Raw genomic sequence first — 22,474 nt, 5'->3', positions numbered from 1 at the left:
GTTCTGGTTAACAGACGTGGGCCACAGAGTGTACAGGAAACTATCACAGACAGACAGGTACCTAAACAAAATCTCCAATCACCAGCTACAGTGACAAAGAGGGGTAATTGAAATGTTGGTTGAGGAGCACGACGTATTTGTGAGCATGAGAGTCTTCCTGAAGAACTCAGTAACCTGAAAAAGTCTTCAAAGAGAAAAGGTACATCGCCAAAGTAACCACAGCTTGACTAGTCAAGGAAAAAGCTTTTCTTCGATATGTCAAGAATGTTACAGACCGAATTTTGAGAATCTTAGAGAAACATGACGTGAAACCAATATTCAGGTCAACAAAAACTATCAGACGAAGTCCAAGGTCAAATAATGACCCCAGGGAACCTTCAGCAACACCGGGAGTATACCGGATTTCTTGTAGCTGCAGGCCGGTCGACTTTGAAACCACCAAAAGAAGTATAGGTAGAAGTACAGAAACCGATAAATCAGCTGTAATTGAACAAAAAAGGCACCCACATTATCTCGTTTAATATCTTCCTTCAAACTATCTAAAAGTATATAGAGAGGCAATTTAAATTCAGAAACACAGGGATAATTTCAATTGAAAAGAAGAGGCAATGAACATCGATATAATCTGGCTATACGTCTCTAAAATGTATATAAACAAGGTTAGGTAATCCAATTAGGAAAAACCAAGCCACGACTACTTATAATAATCCAGAACTAGAGTCAAGTATCAACACCAATTTGGGCACTTCAACCGTTACCATATATCGCCTTCCAAAACGTTTACCGCAGTAGTAGACGAAACGTCAGGCACAAAAATCTGCAGACCACGGTTAAAAACCCAGAAAATAGCTTTCCAGATTAGTTATCTGCTATTATTATATTCAGGAACGGATCTTACTCAATGAACTTTTTCTAGATGCTATATAGAATATTGAACTGAAATCATAGGGAAAATCCACCTGGCCTAAATATCGATCTGGTAAGGAACTAATGCACTAATTACAATAATTTACTCCCTAATCTAATCTCATGTAGAATAATCTAGTGAGTGGAAACGAACCGAGTTCCATGGAGCAGGAATCATCTCGAACGTGCCTAAATTAGAACAGCAATTTCAGGCATAACAACCGCTTAATTGTGTGTGAACCTACTATGGGGATTCTTGATGCCACAAAGTTGTTGATCCTGGAATAATATAGAGAGTGCTTCCAGGCAGTTTTCAGGAACATGATTCGACATTATTCATTTTCGAATCGCAAATTCAGATATCTGAAGTCATCTTCAATCCGGCATTCCTGCGCTATTAAGTTCGTAAGAAACGAACGCCAAGAGGATAGGTAATTGAATATTTGCTAGACTGACAGACTAAAAGTAAACAAACAAAAGATGAACGTTAGTTGTATTGATGCCTATGTTCTAGTAAACACTGTCGTAGAATGTAAAAAAATCCAATCTCTAAGCATGCTTCAGCAACAGTTCTTTGTTTTCAACAGAATTCATTCATGAATATATGATCAGCAGCCAACAAAGTATTTTTTTTCGATTATGTTACATGATTTCCATACCAACAACTCAACGTTATCAGTGGAGTAATTCGTTGGTGATGAATTTCATGAAGAAACTTCTCCAATTCGCAATATTCAACAGTAAAACAAAATGTTTGTAAGTACCGTTGATTTGGTACGAAGTAAACGAATACAACTTATCTCCACTTGAGTGTCAAACAACGACGAAACAAAAAAGAGCATAACTCAAAAAATTGCTCTCTGGATGTTTCACCAAATTCGTATTACTTTTCAAGACGTTTCCAAGAGAAGTAGACTCCAAATATTGTTTTTATCCTAGTGGTATATTTCGATCACTACTACAATGTACAGGGTATCCATCCAGTCAGTTGATATCAGGGAAACATAATCAAATTTTTGAAATTTCGATAACGGAGTTCCCCAAGGAAACGTGTTGGTGTTGTTTGTAATATATATGAACGAACGTTTTAATAAAGAACCTTGAAAAACAAGCTGAGAATAAAGCTATTGAATGATCACCTCGAACAATCCCAGAAAATACTGGTACTGGTTCAGCAACAGCGAATTCACTCGGTTGATGGACGATATGATGAAATGGAGTTCCCAGAGAGAGATTTCAGAATCTTGCCTCGAAATTTTCGAATAAACTGAGACGTTCACGATTCAAACTGTTTCTGAAGAATAACGCAGTGGATGCAAAAATTTACAAATTCACCAACGGAAGTGAAATTATTGAAATTTGTCATGAAACATATATCAGAAACTCTTCTACTGAACTGTTTCGCTTTTCAGAGGAGTTCATGTCATTTTCAGTTGAAAAGATGTAACTTATCCCAAACATTATGTGGATTTCAATAGTTATGAGTATAACCCATCTTTTTCATTGACTGATATTTTCTATTTCTTATGTTCTTTCATCATTGTCCATAGTAATACATTATAAACTGTTCCTCTCATGTTCTGTTTCAACTGAGGTGTTGTCTTTTTTGTAGTTTTTTCCATTCCTTTACAGATTTTATCAACCTATTGACTGATTTACTGCAAATATAAAGAAAGAAGTTACCTTGTTGGTAATTTTTGACACACAAAAGCAGTTCCATTTTGTATGGTATATCTGACGTGTTTTCCATTGTTCTCCATCAATCTAATTGTTTGATGATTTGATAATACTGGGTTTTTTGTAAAGTCACTACGGAATTTGAATATAAAAAAGTAACAGCAACTATAACTCAAGGCCGTCTAGGACTCCAGACCATCTAGGTTGGGTTAGGTTCGGTCCAAAGTGAGTGGCTCTATTAGACCCTCCACCGCAACCCGAAAGGGTTTATTGTGGCTCACACCGATTCACACCAAATGAACCTAGCTTCTTAACAAAGCCGATAGTTTGTATGGTGAGTGGTCGTTCAGGTCAGACGGTAAGAGTACGGCTCTGCCGAACTCTAAAAATCTGATTCGGTTCCCAGCGGGGCAGGCACAAAGTATGTGCTCTGCTGTTTCATCATTTTGCAAACAGAGGCGACACAAACTCTCTTCCAACAGTCCTAGTCGCTGTTTATGATGATTCAAATGACAGTGACCTGTAAGAAGGCCTGTTGGACATCGTTGTTCATCTCTACTGTAGTTCAACAACTGTTTGGTTTCAAGCTTTGAAGGGTGGATAAACGCCTTGGAGTGAGCGTGAGCCAATCTTGGAAGATTCTGCCAGAAGTCTATAAATCTTCTTGCCATCCAGTTGTTCAATGTTTGTGTGGCAAAGCCTGAAGCGAAGCCAATGATAGGCTCTGGTCCGATGAAGCTGCTTGATGATGCTTACTTAGATAGCGAAACGTAATTCAAGTTACCATACAGAGTCAGTGTACATTTTACACTAGAGATTTCAATTCCACCTATAAAAACATAATTCCATTCTGAATAATCAACTACGAATTCTAATGTTTCACATCCAGACAAGGGAAGGAACCCTTTGATTCATTATGTTTTAAAAATATGACACTAACTCATATTTTCTTTTTTTTCAGGATATTTTTGGCACATCACTGATATCCATTACGACGGACATGTGATATTCCATGGAGATGCCAGAAAAGGTATTTACTTTTCAACTTAACTATACGTACTGATATTTCAAACTGATTTACACTTGTGGCGAATTTAAAGAAAGTCAACTAATTTAACATTTCGATGATATATCAGACGAAACTAGATTCCATCATCCCTTTCTTGTGGAGGGACTAATCAGAAAGATTACGATTGTAAAGAAGTCTCAAAGATGGTTACAAAGAGTTTGACTCGAGCAGACAATTTCACTTTGAAAATTCGAATAGTTAGCGTTAGCAATCCACATGCGATACCCAATAATATATTGCTCAATTCAGCATTATGTGTTGGTGCAAACCAGTAATAACTTGAGTGTGAACATTGAAAATAACAAGAAACAAAGATTGGTTACAGATAGATGAGAAGTGTGTGAATTGTCTTGTGGTTCATGTCCGATGTTCAACATGGGTCAAACTGGAAGAACATTTGAAGCACATATGAAAGAACACGAATAGTTTCCAGAATGAAAAAATGAGGTCAGCATAAACTACTACCTTCTTAGAAAAAGTCATGAGTTGAACCATGAATTCGAAACTTTCTCTGGAAAGTATGAAAATCAATAAGTATAAAAATTAACAACTTCTAATGAGCACTGAAAGTGAATTGTTTATTGAGACACACCAGAACAAAATTGCTGTCTCTAGAAGTAGTTATTTGAATCGTGCTTTGAAAATCTGTTAGTGGGATCAAATGTGCCAAGCCACTTGAACACCTCCCGTGAAAGTATATATAAAAGAGGGGCAAATCTCCAATCCAATAGAGACAAGCGTGTTGTCGTCAGCAGAGCAATGTATTGGACTCATGATGATAAGAATGAAATGTTTCAATGAGTTTGAAATGTGTTAAAATATATTTCAGCTAAAAGAGGTCTAGGCATCTCCTCTTCTCTTTCATAATTCTGGATTATTCATTTGCTGCATATGAATTTTTCTGCTGAATACCCCGATTTCATTGTGAAAATGGGGAGTTTTTTCGTCTATTGAAGTTCAGTTGAAACTTTTGTATTCTTAATGTAACCATTTCACCTCCTTCACAGCGAACAATTTCATTCAGTTATTTTTGTTTGTTAGTTTTGAGCACGATTATGTTTTGTTGTACTAGTTCTTGTTTTTTACTCTAAGAAAAACGTTTTGAGAGCATTCTGTGTGCTCAACTCAGAGGAGTTTGTTGTCTTTTCAATTTCCATAGTGCATTATGTATGCAGCCCTACAATGAATTTCCTTTCAATAGACTGTGGAATGAATAACAGAACTTTCTAATCTCCACTACAATCAAATCACTTGTCGTATATATTCACTGCTAAACTTGAACTTGTCAGTTTCGAAAGATATCTAGTTGTGAACCATGGACGATATAATTTAAAGGACGTCATTACCACCATGTACCGTATCCCGTAATACATTACCCGTAATACATTACCGACTATACGAAAGTACAATCAATCTTGAAGTTATTACTTTCGCTGTTATTATTCCAGAGAAGATATGAAATGGGTGTTTGAATCGGTACTAAAACTTTTCGATAATTACTACTCATGACGGGGAAATGATAACATATAATTGAAACGAATTCATCAAACAACAATATTCTAATGATGAAAATATCAATAATGTATTGCACAAAGACCCTTGTTGATATTGACAATTTGAATATTTTGATATAGCTTTTCCTTCAAGACAATACTCAATGTATTCAGAATATCCAAAATAAAATCAAGTCTACAGCCATGAATAGCAAAATATAATTATTTTCTTGATAAATGTTACCACTTTTATATGTAACTATCCTTACTGCAAGGGGTTCTATTGTATCAGTTTGAAAATATCCATGCAGGACGAAACTAGAAGAAACCAGAAAGTTTCATTTTTCATTATTGTGTTAGTAATCGTCGAAAAAAATTGTTCCGATTACTCGAATACCGCTCTGCGTAATATGAACGTGATGGAGAGAGAGATGATAGATGAGCTCACCAAAGCGGAGATGGAAGAAGTAGAAACACACGGTTGTTGTCAAAAAAAATACTTTCGATTGGAACGGTTTCCTTAATGTTTCTACTCGACTCCTCCGTAACGAAAACTAGAAAATCTATCAGTGAACTAACCTCTACTCAAAAAATGCAACTAATCTCACCAAATCTCTGGTCGCTTCGAAACAGCTTCTTTTGGTTTCTCCTCAGCAATTTGGAAATGTTATTTGAGTTGGTTTCAAATTATTTTTTTCCGCACAGTGAAGATCTTTTGAACTACGCCATTTTTTCTATACTTTCAGCAAAAAAATTTAATTACCTAAATCTTGACCACCGGATCTAAACTAAATCATTACTATTTATTTTGGCGATGGAGCACATTTGAAATAATGGCGAAAGAACTCGCCGAACAAATTTTGGTGAAGGAGCAACTTTTGAATTATTGGCGAAAGACACGACAGCCAGTTTTGGCGAAGGCGCATCATGCTAAACAATGGCGAAAGCGCTCGTAATATAATTTGGTGAATGCGCAATGTTCGAAATTATGGCGAAGGAGTTGTTTGTTGAATTTTGGCGAAAGTTGATGTGTTTGATGTAATGGCGAAAGAACATTTTGATGCACCAAACCATAATAAAGAATACACAAATATTCGAATTTTGTCAGAATGGTAGTTTCCAAAAATGAAGGATTGTATGAGTATATAATATTCTAATCAATAAGTTCAAAAACATGAAAAATAGAGATGAAGGTCCTAAAAAATGAGCGATTGCTCATTTAACCATAATAAGATTAAACAAAATGGTATTTAGTTTATCGTTAATAACTCAAAAAATATCAATATTTTAGCAATTTTGAAAAAAGTTTGTCAAAGAGGAGGAAAAAGACAATAAAAAAAATCCCGACTCCCGAAACTCTATCTCTATTATTTATAATTTTAATTTAACGTTGAACATAGGGTTCCGCGCGGCTGTTACGGCATGCGCGCACTGCCGCTAAAGAGAGTTTATCAAAAGAAATAATTTTTTTATAACATAAAATGTCATTTTAAAAATTTGAAAAAAATCTAGTATCTTCTTAACACTTGAATGAATCGAGTCCCGTAGAAAAAAAAAGTTTTATCACTATTTTTCACAAAGTTATTCAATTGTAAACTAACAAATTTTTTCCCAATCTCCGTCGCCATAAATAATGGGAAGAAAGGTATATATAATTGGCCTATGAATTTCAAACTTCGTGGAGCCCTTTTGATATATATACGTCATACGATCCTGCGAAGAAACTTCATTAGAATTTATTAATTTGTTAATTATGATTTTTTATAACTATTGCAGAATGAAATATCTAAAAATTGTTGATAAAAATTAGTTTTCAATTGATATTTAGCTATGTCTGTTTTCATATTAAACAATGGCAGTTATTTACATAGGATATGAATTTTTTACGTAATTTGTTTATTGAATTGGTTCAAACAAATAGAGAAATTCAATATTTTTGAAAAATTTTCAATTGCTTTTTTGTTGTTAGAGATTATTATGATTCAAAAATGTTATTCTCCTTTCCTAACCCAAGGATAGCGTTTTCAGGGTATTACTTTTCACACCCAGGGGTCGATCAGGGTGACTTTACATAGAACAGGTATACCGTAAAAAGGAAGGATTTGAGGGATGGGCACATGTGCAGATCTAGTCTCGTCTACATCTTCAGGTTACAATGATTCAGAAATTTCATTTGTGGTTTGTTCCTGATATTTAGTCTCATGGTTTTATTCAGAGATACTTTGGTAAGTAGATCCTTGACCTACCAATGTATCAACGTCATGTGCGTTAAGAGTTTTAAATTTTCTATTACTAGTTCCTCACAAAATGCTCTCCATTGTCAGAAATTCGTCTCGAAAATTGAAGCATGAAACCAAATATATCAACTATTGGTCTTTGGGGTGAACTACAGGAGTTTTGGTGTTTACTGTGATAAAAACAAGCTATTCGCAGGACAATTTTGGAATGAGTTTCTAGTGTTTTACTAATACTCTGTGATCATATCATGAACGAAAAATCTGAATTGTGACTTTTGAACCCATTACAGATTTTGTGAATTCACCTTTCGAAAATTAATGAGTCTGATCCGTAATTATTCTAATCGGTGTATTGGTTATTGGAAAAATATTGAATAGTATGAGGTAACAGCCGAAAAAACACTACTAGCAGCTTATGAACATACAACAACTCATATTTTTTCTTATATTTAGGAAAAATTAGACTCACAAACCTTGTTGCCAGCAAATATTTTCTTTGCCAAATGATACTTCTCAGTATTTATCCTACGAAAATAACTCAAAACATATATTTTAATGAAAATCGCTGGTTATTGAGGGTAAGAGCTCTAACTTCAATCTTATGTTAAAAGAAATTCAATGAAAACTTGTCGATTACGTTATTTCACTCCATTTTCAATATCTCCAGGTATGTTTTCATAACAAATATTTCATTTCATTACATCGGTCTCAACATTCAGAATCCAATTCCATCAGATTTATGATCAATTTTGTGAAATCCAGATGAAATGCGAAAGATATAAGAAAAACTTCATGTCCAATAAATATGCAAACTCTTATCTAGTTTTCCCATTTCGAATCTCATCGGCATTTACTGACTATTTTATGGGATTTTCATTATTTAGGATGTTGTTTTGAAGCAAAATCAGTAGAAATTTTCTCAATCTCAGTCTAAAATGAAAAACACTTGTTATTAGTATATCACGGAAAAGTCGATTCTTGGTTAGGATAAGGAGTTTGATTTATGTGATTAATGACTTGTTTATTTTGTGGTAATTCATAATCACTTTCATGAAAATAAAACTGAAATGTGAAATTTGGAAAACTTGGTTATATTGGGAGCTTTCAGGTAAGATAGGACAACACTGAAGATTATAGGGGTTGTTAAACTTGAAAATTCACGAATGTGGATCTACATAAATCTAGTTGCTCATTTGTAGGTATATATTTCCGATTTGTTCATTCCTATGGCCTTCAACAAATTCATTTTTCCCCTTTTTGAGGTTATCTTTACTCATTTTGTGTTTTGATTCTTGAAGATGTTCATAAATTGTAGATTTTCTGTCCAAACAGACGTGTTCACAGAGCCTTACGTCAAAATAGAAGTGTGGCGAATGCTCTGCAGTATATACAGGCCAAAAATAGTATTAAGTGGAAGTTCAATTGAATGATTACTTGACATCATGCAAATTGAACTTCACCTTTTGTCTTCATATAACAATCAAACTGTAGCTGTCTAATAAAAGGCCGACCATTTCAAACGATAACAAGCTTGCACGCCTAGGAATTTTATATTTTGATTCGTTTTCGTCTCCTGATAATTCAAACAAGATTATCGGAACGTTCCTCGGCGGAAGGTATTTTCCTAAAGTGACTTTCATTGGATATACTGTTAGTCCGCTCCTGTTTCGACATTTATTCGGTGTACATTTGTCATAAACCTATGTGAAAGCACACGTAAACTTTTTGTGGTTGCGTGTTTGAAAAATGTTCGCCTCATTTACTGAACCCGTTTTTTCAGATATATGTACACGCCGAGGCGGTTATTCACATGTTGGGCACAGATTAGTCGGAATATCATGCAAACTGACATAGCTGAATAGATGATCTTTTCGATTAGGGTTTCATTACTGATCCACGTTAGCAAATGCCTGTTAAGCGAGGTCTTCAATCAGTGGAACAATGAGTACAGTGACAGCGGTACGATTCACAAAGAAAGAAATATGTTTCGAGAAAATTAGACGATATGGGTTTCTTGAAATATTTCCAAATAACGACTTGCGAAATTTGGAATGAGGTTCTATTGAAAGCAATCAACTCGCCACTGTTGTAACTTTCTGAAAAAAGTTATGAGAACTTATGATTGTCATAAATCGAAAAAAACAATTCAAATGTAGAGAGCAGATTTTGAACGAGTGAAATATATTCATTTACGATAAAAAACATGCCTATTTCGACCAATGAATTCAGAGGAATCGAATTGGAGCGAAAATTTACCAAAAAAAAAACCATGGTTTACAAATATTCTACTTGCTGACCTAAAAATCCAATTTCGAATAATTATAAAAATGAATCTACGAGTCTGATTAGGAAATAGAGAGAATAATCAGAAATATACAAAAAACACTTCGGACATTTGTGTAAGACATTTCAAAAAACGAAATTACGAAATGAAAATCAATTCTGGTAAGAGTATAACCGAGCCAAAACAAATTGCGAAAGAATTCAACAGAAAATCACAAGCAAGGAGAAAGAATATAGACTGGAAATTATGGATTTGACTAAAACAAAAAACTGAAATCACTAATATTACTAGAAACCTACCATTCGAAATGATAATAACTACTTAATGGAGTCATTGGTATATATATTGAATAGGTATATGAAATTCATATATAGGCCTTCAACATCTACAATTGATCTACTCTCTCTGAAACGTTGTTAATATTCTTCAATTTTTCCCTGTATATTTCCATCTGATTATGGTTGCTATTGTGCGTGATGAAAGTGCTATTATCCTGTAGTTATTTCAATTTATTGTTTTTAATTTTTCGAATATTATGATTATTCAGTGTCCTATTGACTATTGCATTTATAATGTTTGTTAAAAGTTCATCATCCTCATGTTTGATTAATTCTTTAATAATGTTTTGTCAGCCGAGTACTTCTTGTTTTTTCAATTTTTTGATAACTCGTATATTATTTGTATATGACTTTCTGACTTCCGCGTTTTTCATCCCCTGTGACACACGATATCTCCATATATCATGGAAAATTTAATATAAATAAAAACTAATCCATCTCAATATGAAAGTTTTGAAAATGTGCACGACCACAACACTAGGCATAAAATTGATTTGAGTACAAACTACTGCCGCCTAAAAATATGTTAAAATTTTACAATAAATCACCACAGAACATAAGATCTCTACCTATTAATATATTCAAAATAAGGATAAAATATTTTTTAATGAAAAACGCCTTCTTCAACACCGAAAAATTCCTGCACTGTGATATAAGTTCCTTAACCATATAGGAATTTGTCGTTGTTTTATAATACCCAATTTTAAATTTTAATGCTTTGTTTTTAAATAACTCAGATGTAAATAAGATGTAATAAGATATAAATATTTTTTATAAAAAAACCTTGTTCTATGAATTGTAAGCATCCATTGTTTATGTAAATATAAATAGATGCCTGACATATGCTAATTTTATCAATATGTATGTATTGACTTGTGTAAATACTGATGAATGTAAAAAACATCAATAAATTATCTATCTATCTATCTATCTATACCATATTTGTAGATGGACTTTGTTCTCGAATAGATACTCCTACATTCTTAATGACATAGCATTCAGAATATCATCTTTGCTGAAGGCTCTTTGATTTTGGGATAGAAGTGTTGACTGTGGCTGCTATTCTTCCACCACATGATTATTATTTATTTTTCACAAATCGAATATACATTGAAATTGGCAATCCATCACGAAAATATATTTTTCTTGTATTGAGACTTTTCCATTCCATTTCAGGTTGCTGGCGACCTGATTATGAAGGAATCAAAAGCAAAGCTTCAAGGAGACACATGGGTCGTTATGGAGACTACAGTTGTGATTCGACGTGGGAGCTGATAGAGTCAGCTGCACAAACTATGATGGGGCGCCACAACGATAATGTGGAGTTTGTCCTCTGGACAGGGTGAGAATTATACTTTATAGGAAAACTGTCTAAGTTCCTCATACATATGAAAATCTATGAAATTTTGATATCAGAAGTAATCAATATAATACTCTGAATATTGCCAGTCAGTCAGATGATAGCTTGTTAGTTAGTGATATGTACTCTTCGAACATTCCCCATTGTAAATTTTGGTTAAATCCCAAATTACGAACGATGCATATCTCCGATCCGTGCTAGGTATCTCACTCAGAAAGGTGTAACCCTGTTAATCCTTAGCGAACACAAGTTAGGAATTTGGAGACCACAGCTAATTAACGGTGAAACCAATTGCGTTGATACTTCTGCAACAATTTTATTTCATTGATTCCGACATAATTCATACCGCAAAGTATTTATTATCACTTTTTTGAATTCACATGCACATTTTTCAATATTTGATGGTCATCATGATTCAATTAACTGAATCTAATGGTACAAAAAATTATTTCCTTTGATGAACACCGTATGAAGGTGCCAAATTTCTATTACCAAACAATGATCCATTCGAAACCACCAGTAACAGATCCAACTCTTAAATTTCTCTGTTCCTAAAACAACTGTCATACAATTTTCATTAGAAGTTCAGTACTGAGAAAATCGATTCCTTTCGCACTTCAACAAGCTAAAAAATCGCGTAACAAAAGTTTACACACAAAACAAGTCTGTTCAACCGATGCCAAAACACAAAACTCGAGAAGATTGGTTTTCCAGTTCGAGTCGGTTTTTTGATCTGTTAACCCCATAACAGTAAGAAAACCAATTACACAGCCACTCTCCGAGAGTTTTCCGAAAAAACTCTACCGAATTACGAGAAAAACATTCCAACAAGATTCTCCTGAGAATAAATTAGGAAAATCGAAACAACCATCAAACTTTGAAGTTACTTTGCGAATCTCCAACATGCAATTTATGGCGAATGAAAAACAAATGGAGAACTTCCATTCCCAAACTCCCAACAAATACGTTGAACGCGGAAAACTTCTCATCGATGGATGGAGGCGAATAAAACATTTGACACGGTGAGGCCAGAAAAGGATTCTGTAAGGAATGACAGTTCGTGTTTTATTAAAGGATCAAAATCTCAGTCGGGATATCTAGGAATATTGTCATGCAAAGTTAGGTATATTATACGTGACTTTCTGCATGTATGATGGAGAGTGCTCATGCTTCGGTCTTTGTAACCGGATACTGTTTGATATCTGGGATAAGATCGATATTGGGCGCAGGTTGGAATCCCTGCAGTGGACACGAGAAGCGACCGTGATTAAAGTGAACGTCGCTGCGTCTTTTCGTTTTTGTTTCGAAGCAAGAGCAATGCAGATGGAATTTGCTCATTATAGCAGATTGGGGAAATACCCGACATTCCACACGATATTTACTTTAAAACACGTTGAGGTAAATATTCATCAGTGCGGCTTCTTTCAGAAGTTGTCTTCTGGCCGTGGTCTGCAGGTTTTTATGCTCGACGTTTCGTCAACCACTGTGGGAGACATTATATAATATTATATAAAAAAGCAATACAAATGAAAAGTTGAAAAAATTGCTGTAAATAGCAATTATATTGAGCAAAGAATCCCTGAAATGAAATCACAGTGAACTAAAATACAAATAAAATATAAAACAATTAAAGAAAAAATGAAAATAAAAAATTGAGAGATTTCAAGTCAAGTTACTTCACGACGTTTCGATTGTTGGTATCCAAAATCGTCTTCGGGTGATGAATGGAGTCCAGTCATCACCCGAAGACGATTCTGGAATAAGAACACAACACAACAAAGTTTTTGGTTCGGGGTTGAAATTAGATGATTTTAATGTATTTCCACGTGTTAAAACCGAAAGTGACCATAAAAATCATATATTAGCTCTTGTTTTCAAGATATAGTATCATTATATTATATATATCTATATTGAGTTTTCAACAAATGAAATATTTCATCACCAACAGTTGGTACACATGTTTGTTTACATAACACCCCTCTCATCAGCTGTTCTTAAGTAGTAAACATAACCTATGTGAGTTTGTCAATTGTACGCACGTGGTTGCTATTGAAATTATCGTGTGAAGTTGATTTTTAAATTAATTTAAGTGCTGATCTGAAATGCCTCGAAAGTGTGTGAATTCTGTCGATAGCTTTTGCTATATATGTGGTGAAATAACATTTAAGGCTCAGAAACGTAAAATGACACCTATCGTTAAGACAGCCTATGAACATTATTTTGGTGTGAAAGTTGGGGACCAAGATAAATCATGGGCTCCTCATATATGTTGTAATTCTTGTTCCGTCATATTGCGAGAGTGGCTGAAAAATAAAAACCGGGCAATGGCTTTTGCAGTACCTATGGTTTGGCGTGAGCCTACCAATCATACAGACGACTGTTATTTCTGCTTAACTCCTCCCATTAAGCAAGGTTTATCTATGAAGAAAAGAGGAACGGTTAAATACCCTAATCTCCCATCTGCTCTTCGGCCTGTACCACACTCAGACAATTTGCCAGTCCCTTCTCCACCCCAAAACTATGAAATTTTAGAGGAAGGTGATGAAGACTGTTCAGAAGGAGCAACCCATCCTTCTACATCCTATGACCCTGATTTTGAGGTAAGCGATAGGTCTAGTGATCCGCACAGAATTAGTCAAGCAGAGTTGAGTGACCTTATAAGAGATCTTCGCTTGTCTAAGGAAAAGGCTGAGCTGTTAGGGTCAAGACTACAACAGTGGAATCTTCTAAAACATGATGTGAAAATATCTCAGTACAGACAGCGTCAAAAAGATTTGCTTCCTTTTTTTGAGAAAAAAGAAAACCTCGTAGTTTGTTCTGATGTTAATGGTTTGATGGACTGCTTGAATTTGGATCACACTCCATCTGAATGGAGACTGTTTATAGACTCTTCAAAACTAAGCTTAAAAGCTGTACTTCTGCATAATGGAAATCAGCTACCCTCTATTCCTATAGGTCATGCAGTTCACATGAAGGAAACGTATATAAATATGAAAACACTTCTCCAATCAATCAAATATGAACAACACAAGTGGCACATCTGTGGTGATCTGAAAGTCATTGCTATACTCCTAGGAATGCAATTAGGGTTCACCAAGTACTGTTGTTTTTTGTGTCTGTGGGACAGTCGGGATAGAAAATCTCACTATAAAAAAATGAAGTGGCCTACACGAGACCTAAACCCTGATGAGAAAAATGTAGTTTACGAGCCTCTTGTAGATCCTAAGGATGTTCTCCTTCCCCCATTACATATTAAGTTGGGACTAATGAAAAACTTTGTGAAGGCCATGGACCAGGAAGGACAAGCTTTTAAGTACTTGAGAGCAAAGTTTCCCAGGTTGAGTGATGCTAAAGTCAAGGAAGGCATCTTTATTGGGCCTCAAATCCGTGAAATCGTAAATGATCCTGCTTTTGACATGATTTTAACAGGAAATGAAAAAAGAGCCTGGGAAGCCTTTAAGGGGGTTGTACATGGGTTTTTAGGTAACAAAAGAGATGATAACTTCACAGCATTGGTTAAAGAGCTTCTTCAAGCTTACCACCAACTTGGATGCAACATATCCTTAAAAATTCATTTTCTTCACTCTCATCTTAATTTCTTCCCACAAAACTGTGGAGCTGTGAGTGACGAACATGGAGAAAGATTCCATCAAGACATTGCCTTAATGGAACAGAGATATCAGGGCCGTTGGAATGAAGCAATGCTTGCAGACTACTGCTGGTCTGTGTATAGGGATGCTCCAGAAGTGTTTTATAAAAGACAAGCTAAACGACAGCGATCTTCCAATGAATCGGATGGACTTAATTGAAATTTGGTGGTACAAACTTCTTTTATTTGTCAAAACACTAAGAATAATGTTTTTTTTTATTAATTTTGTACTTGAAATATTCTAAAAGAAACATAACAATATTGTTTTATGTACTTTCACTTTTCACGTATAGTATAACTACTCTTTAAGATTAAGTACTGTGTATCTCAAAAACCAGAGCTAATAAAAATATTTCATTGTTATTTTCGTTTTTATCACCCCAAAATTAGTAGAAATTGACTAATTTAGTGTAGGAAACATTCGAAAAATATTTTTTTGTTGTGTTGTGGAATCATCAGAGCAATTGAAACCGTTGAATTTTTGACAAGATTCATGTAAATGAAGTTGAGAAAAATTTGGAAGTGGAATAGAGAAAGAAAAGAGGTTTTTTCCTTCGAAATGTACACTGTGTTCGAAATATTGTTGAATGGATGGAAGTGATTAGGAAATATTAACTATGATGACCAACAAAAACAACACAAAAATCAAATCGTTTTCTTTGTGACAAACTATCTTTGAGTTTACCAAATCAATATTTTCATATTGTACTCTATATTGAGATAATTGCTAAAGACTGAGAGGAGTATGACGTACCTGTATGAGGTGATGAGAGTATATGAGAGTAACGCAACCATTCAGGGCCTAGCTTTTGAGTGCAGGGAAACTGGTAGAGATGAAGTTGACATTTAAGAGTTTTTTCAATTCTAAGGTATTACTTAAACGATTAAAAATGAGTCTGGCCTGAAAAGTAATAGTAACCATATAAAAAACCCCAAACGAAATTCTCAAACATTGAATCTGAACTAAATATGTATTAAATTTTAATTTCGTTGTATCGCAAAATTCTGTTACTATTATTGTATTTAATATTCGTGTTTGAGCAGTTTACTATTACTCCACTGATTTGATGATCTATTTTACTATTCGTAGTAATCATAGTATATTTTTTTCTGATTTTTCAAACACACTATTACATGTTTTTACACGGTAGAGAAACAGATTCAATGCTTTGGCAGCAAATTTGTCACTTCGCTAATTATTTAAACAAATAAAATTTTTTTTCATGTCGTTCATAATATACCTCTGGACGAAATGATCCACTTCAGAACCATCTGCTCCCAGTACTTTCCATTCAATTTAATTCCCGGTAATCGTTCTGCAAGGCTTTTTTAATTCACATTTATCGAAGCGTAATAATTTCTATTACCCTCCATTTCCATCGAACAAAATCCATTGTTTCTGTATTTTCAGCGATGGCTTGTCACACACAGTGCGGCATCTTCCAGATTTCCGTCAAATGGAACTCCTGCAAAACCTCACCGATCTACTGGGAAAGACATTCAGTTCGCAGTTCGTCTTTCCGGCCCTGGGGCACGACGATCCCTTCCTGAGGGAAGGGTTGGGCAGGATGTGGTCCCGGTGGCTGCCAACAGATTCCCTGAAGACCTTCGAGGCCGGTAAGCGATTCATGTGATAGTATATATAAGGTGTTCATTCCTATGTTAACAAAACTGAGGGTGCCATATTTGAATTGTCTGAGAACTAAACTCAATATAATACAATTTTATTTGGCCGTAACGTATCTCCAAGAGAGTTGAGAACCGTGACATCCAAACTTGATGTTTTAAAGTTTCTTTTTTGTCACAGACAAGCTATTATATAAGTCGAAAGCGGATTGTGGGCTTCTAGATTCTATTTTAATGTTGTTTTCATTCTCAAGCAATGGCGCCAGTGTATAAAAAACACAAGAATGATACCACATCTCATTCACCGTTAGTGATATGTCAGTCTCCACCAGAGTCCTTAAATCCTGCTCTGGATTACTGTAGGTTGAATTGAATCCTCTCTACAGGGTCCATTGAGATTTTGGGAAAAGTACACAGAATATTTTAGAAATTTGTTTATATCAAGGAGGTTACGTAGAGCGCCATCTGCCCGCGAATAGATCACGCAATAATGTCGATAATTCTGTCAGATACAGATCCCGAGCATTCATACGGAAACAAATATGAAATGAAAAGGAGGGTTAAAAACAAACAAACAAACATACATACATACATACATACATACAGGCGAAGCTAATTAAAGGATGATAACAAATTCATTAAAATACTCAGGTTGACTCCCTCTGTGTTATCTTGGATATGAATATATCGGTTTAACATTGATTTCATTCGTTCATTTCACCCATGCGAGCAGGAATTTTTCAATTTGACTGTATTTTTCATTTCAGCAGATCATTTTCAACATGAATTCCTATCAAATGTTCAGCAATAGAATGGAAACTGATCAGCTATATTGTATTCCATTATTTCAATCTTGAAGAAATAGATATTTAAATAACTCCGAAAGTAAGGGATGCAGTAGTTTTTTGTTTAACATTTCGTTTTTAATCGAAATATCGGATAGAAATATCCTTAATTTGAATCTCCTACAGCCAGAAGAAAGGAACAAAGGAAAAATGCCATCTGACGACGACTCAAATGGAAAATATAATCTGTTACTCTCATTTCATCCCTCCTTCTTCCCACTGAGTTTAATTCAACTTTTTTTGAATTACTGAAATTAAAATGAAATACTCCTCCGAATGGGCCTTTACGTTGGAAAACAGAGATGCGTTAGCTACAGGTTTTTCAGTAGATATTAAAATTTTCCTTTGAACATATTTTATATAGGTTGACAATTCCATATATTCGTGAATTCATGAAGCCATATTTCATCAGAATTTGAGCGTTTTTTATGTTCATCATATTTTAATCAGAGTTCTTTCATGCATTCCCAGAAATGAAAAGGGAAATTTCTATAGCGGCTATCCAATGGAAGAAATAAAGAAGTGGAATGCTGTGCTCACTTCTGTGCATGAATATTCTATTAATTTTGATTGTCTTACAGCAAAATTGTTGCTGTGTAATATTTTCTAGTAGATTCAACAAATTGAACATATTTCATCAACTGAAATGTAAGTAGACGATTTGGCAAAAACAGAAAGCTTCTTTTCAAACATCAATAGACGAAAATATGCATGTTGTCATCGTTATTTCAAAACTGAAGGAACTCTAGCAGGGCCCACATTTTGTGACACAGAGTTACAACAAAAACTGAATATGTTGTTTGTTATTTTGGAGTTTGATTTTTTTATTTATTCTTTTCTTCCATAGAAGTATGATAAGATCTTGTTCCTGGACAATTTCAGTTGAATAATGTGGGGGAAGTGATATTATACAGATTCCTGGTGGGAATTTATTCCGCAATCCCTAATTGATTTTCTCTTGTCTGAAAGCGAATAATAACGATGAGGTGAGCTCAAAGACCGAATTCAAATCTACGTAAAAATGAATTCAAATCATATTTTCTGCACAAACGTCATTTCGTCTCATTCGTTGAATTTACGACAGATTTCATGTTCCATGAAAGCCGGTACGTTTTATTTTCTTTCCATCGCTCATAAATATGACAAAGGCATCACGGAAAAATGTGTTGGAAGTGGAGATTTCTCGTATTGATAGCCATTGAGAATTTTAAATTGAAATGGTCCGGCACTGCAGATGTTCTGACGCGATGGAGAAATTTATTACTTCTCTCTACATCATCGCTATTTCACGATTGGCAATTACTCAATTTGATCATTTCTGAAGATGCTGCAATTTTAGGATTTTTCTTTGATAGCGGTATAAGACGAGTTCACATTCAATTTTGAGGTTAATAGAAGTTGATCAGATGAATTCCCATTTCATTTGCACTTTTCTCGAGTTTTCCGAAGGAAGTTGGGATGGTAGTGTCGGGGACAGAGTGATAGCTGAATTATTAATTAATCGGACGCAGCGTTTACAAATAATGAAATTCATTAACAACACCAACAAAACGAATGAATAGAAAAAAGTGAAACCTCGTGGCGAGGAGAATAAAAATTAGAAATAGCCCGACCGAAATCGTAGAACAGAATGAATCAATGTCTTGGTTGAAAAATGTTTCTCATGTACTTTTCGAAAATAATCGCCAGTGACAATATGGTCGGGGTCATAAGTATATTCATAGAAGATTACCCACTCAGGCCGTTGTCTAATATATAAAAATCTCACCCAAGTAGAGTCTGTCATTCTAAAATATCCTTGTGTTTCTCGGCAATAAACCGCGGTTCGAGAGAAGAGAATGATTTGTCATGAAAAAATATAAACATACTGAGTGAAAATGAAATGAAAGGAATTCACATAAAGAAACCCAAGCAGATGGACATTTTGTCCGACTGCTTGATAATGATAAACAAAAAATTATAATACAAAATTAAAAATCACTAACGAAATAAAATGTCTCTTAGTTACATAGTTGTAGGAAAAACCCTACAGTAGTATTCAAAATCGAAAACATTTCTATTCAAATGGGACTGAAACTGATTCTGTTTCTGTAACAGCGATACATAATCTCTGTGACTTTTTTTGGATATACAGGGTGTAACATAATTACGTTAAAATATTCAAGTGGCGTATTCACGAGACAATTTGAAAATAAAATAATGACGTGAGAAGTCATAATTTCGTATCAATTTTCATGTATCATCTAGAAGGTGCTGCGCTGCGTACGCTGTCATCATTTGTTTCAAATGGCCCTAACTGTTTTGGCAGTAAACTTTTGGTACCTTTCATGAAGAAACCTAATATCCACATGTAAAAAAGGTACACTACCCCAACAATACTGAAGGTGATCGTTTTCGAGATATTTACAATTTCCTATATCGATTCTATACTTTTGTTATATTGCCTGAAATGCAGCTTTCAAATCATGGTATCCCATCAGTCTTTTTCTGCCCTCTTCATATGTGGCAAACATTGTATGCTATTTTGGAATTTTGTTCAAACCACGACGAGTGGAATGGATGCAACAGATCGATTCGAAATTGCATTACGGCGACATTATTTTATATCACAGTTGCGGGACATGATGGCAATATGAGATGTATTTCATGTGGCATCATCAAAATGGGTTTTTGATCTACCACGTGATCGCATCATTATGCAAATACCATTAACAACAGTTTGTTATCGATTTCTATCAAAATATAAATAAGTTCATTTCAAAGATTCGAAAGTATCAACAAACCAAATGTCTTAGAAGTTTTGGGTATGGAAATAATATTGAACAATAATTATATTTTTTTACGATTATGAAAAGTAGAAATCGCCAAAAAGGTCAATAAAAATAAAAAGATACGGAGAGAAATGCGAGCATATATTTACAGTGGAGTATGCTCTGAAGAAGAAGGAGAAAACTATCATATGTTGCCACTAACTTTAGCAGGAGATTTCAATATTGATTTCGCATCCGAAGATGGACAACTCTGGATGAACTTTCACAAGATAAGTCATAACTACGAATGAATAATAACCTGAATGAGCCTACCAGAAGACATGGAACAATAATTCATGCATTTTTCTTTATATACATTTTCAATTTTTAATCGAAAACTTATGTATCTTATTTCTCATGCCATAAACCCATTGCCGTGGTATTACAATCAACCACAGTAATTACTGATGTATATGATAATGGAAACTATGAATTAAAATAAAAAAATCTATTGAAAATTCATATACTGGAAGTTTACAAAACTAAGCGATGTTTCACTAAATAATAGTTTCTTCTAGCGTCACAATACTGTCTGTTCAAATTCTGTATCGTGCATTTATAGTAGTTTGAATCGTTATGAGAATCACTTACTGTAAAATTTCTGTATGATAAATTCATCATCTGAACTATTGACTTATCTAGGAATAACTTATGAAACTGGAGAATAATGAGTACAATTTTCACCTTAGCCATCATTTTACCTACCTTTGAGATTTGTTCTAATTACCAATTTTTTCGTTGCAAACTAAATTCAATAAAGGGAAACGATTCGAATGTTTTCAATTTTTCAGCGATGATCCTGAATTTTTACATCCATTGATTTCTGAACATTTCAAAAGGTTGAGTTTTGAACCATTTTTTCAAACTAGTGCTTCTTTGTCTGAAGATGGTTTGTAAATGTTGAATTGATCTAGTTTGTCAGGTTTATCCGACATAAAATTGTGGACAAGAACCTCAAATCAACTTCTCTACTCCCGAACTATTCGACACTGCAGTTTTACTTCATTGTTTTTAATGAATCAACTATTACTATTCGTTCTGTAGGCTACGTCCAATTCTTTGCTTTTTAACAAACGATCGATAGTTTCATTGGGATGACGAAAGTAAGTTGCAGTTATGAAATGTTCAGTATGATTCTCTGAAACTGGATAGACCTGTTCCAGAGCTATTTTTTCAACTTTTTGAACGTGTAAAAGAATAACCTTCATGTCGTTCAAATTGAAGTTGAAATACACATGACGATGTTCATTCTAAGCAAATTACCGTTATAATAAGTATACTTTTCGAAAAGTAGATATTTAATTCAAACAGTCAACCTTTACTGTGCTCCAAACATCGTAGATCTGAAGAGTGATAGAGAAGATGAATGTGAAATACCACTTATTAAGTTTTCATGTAGTTATGTATTTTTGTTTGTTCCCTGTTTGTACGGGAAATGTTTCAGAAATATTTCATTGCGTAGTGTCTCATTTATGATGAGGTGATGTAAAACCAGTAAAAATTTGTTGAATGTAACTGACCGATACTTAATGAAACTCACCAATAATCAAATGCTGCTTCCTCAAGCAGTATTTGATTATTTCTTTGTGAAGAAAGCTATTGTATAACGATACAATTCTGATAGAAAATAATGAATTCAGTATACGTTCCAGAAGACAAATATTACGTTTTCAGGAACATGTCATATTTGATAATCCAAAGGTTCTAAAAATCTAAATTTTGTATTGAAATACATTATTTGTTAAGTAAATTTGATTTCTAACTCCAAAATTATTTCACAAAAAATCAGAGGTGGAATTCACTGTAGTTATGGTTATTGCAAGTTTGAAATTGAAGAAAATAATCCATTTGAATCAATATTGGATTCAAACCTGCGCTCCGTTACTTTCATATGAAATGTATTTTTTAATCCAATGCCAAATGACCTAATTAAAATTTATGTGCGTGTTCGAAATCAGGAACACAACTGCTATTATGAATTTATAATAACATGGCTTTTTTATAGACATTCAAAAGAGCAATTTTTACTGAAAGGTCATAAGCCATACAAAAAATTTATCAAAATTAATCACAGCATTTATTATAGAGATAGAGAAGTGCTACATGAGAATCTTTAAAACTCTCTGAGAGCGATGCATGTACGATTTATGTGGAACTGAACTCGTTGTTTAAAGTTTATT

At 34.2% G+C, this 22,474-nt stretch overlaps 1 protein-coding gene across 1 annotated transcript in view; it reads left to right on the top strand.

Moving 5' to 3' along the window:
• Window positions 1-22,474, top strand: part of LOC111502423 (acid sphingomyelinase-like phosphodiesterase 3b) — a 60,025-nt gene that overhangs the window by 12,661 nt on the left and 24,890 nt on the right. Inside the window, exons 2-4 of the mRNA XM_074182885.1 lie at window positions 3,545-3,613; window positions 11,181-11,346; window positions 16,425-16,630. Coding sequence (XP_074038986.1) covers window positions 3,545-3,613; window positions 11,181-11,346; window positions 16,425-16,630 — 441 coding nt within the window. The remainder of the gene's footprint in view (window positions 1-3,544; window positions 3,614-11,180; window positions 11,347-16,424; window positions 16,631-22,474) is intronic.

The sequence above is a fragment of the Leptinotarsa decemlineata genome, unplaced genomic scaffold (assembly GCF_025532065.1).
Source record: "Leptinotarsa decemlineata unplaced genomic scaffold, Ldec_3_MD MMD2_tig00026330_RagTag_RagTag, whole genome shotgun sequence".
In the NCBI taxonomy this organism is placed as follows: Eukaryota; Metazoa; Arthropoda; class Insecta; order Coleoptera; family Chrysomelidae; genus Leptinotarsa; species Leptinotarsa decemlineata.
Note: the sequence above shows the minus strand (reverse complement) of the source record. Positions and strands in the feature narration are given on the sequence as shown.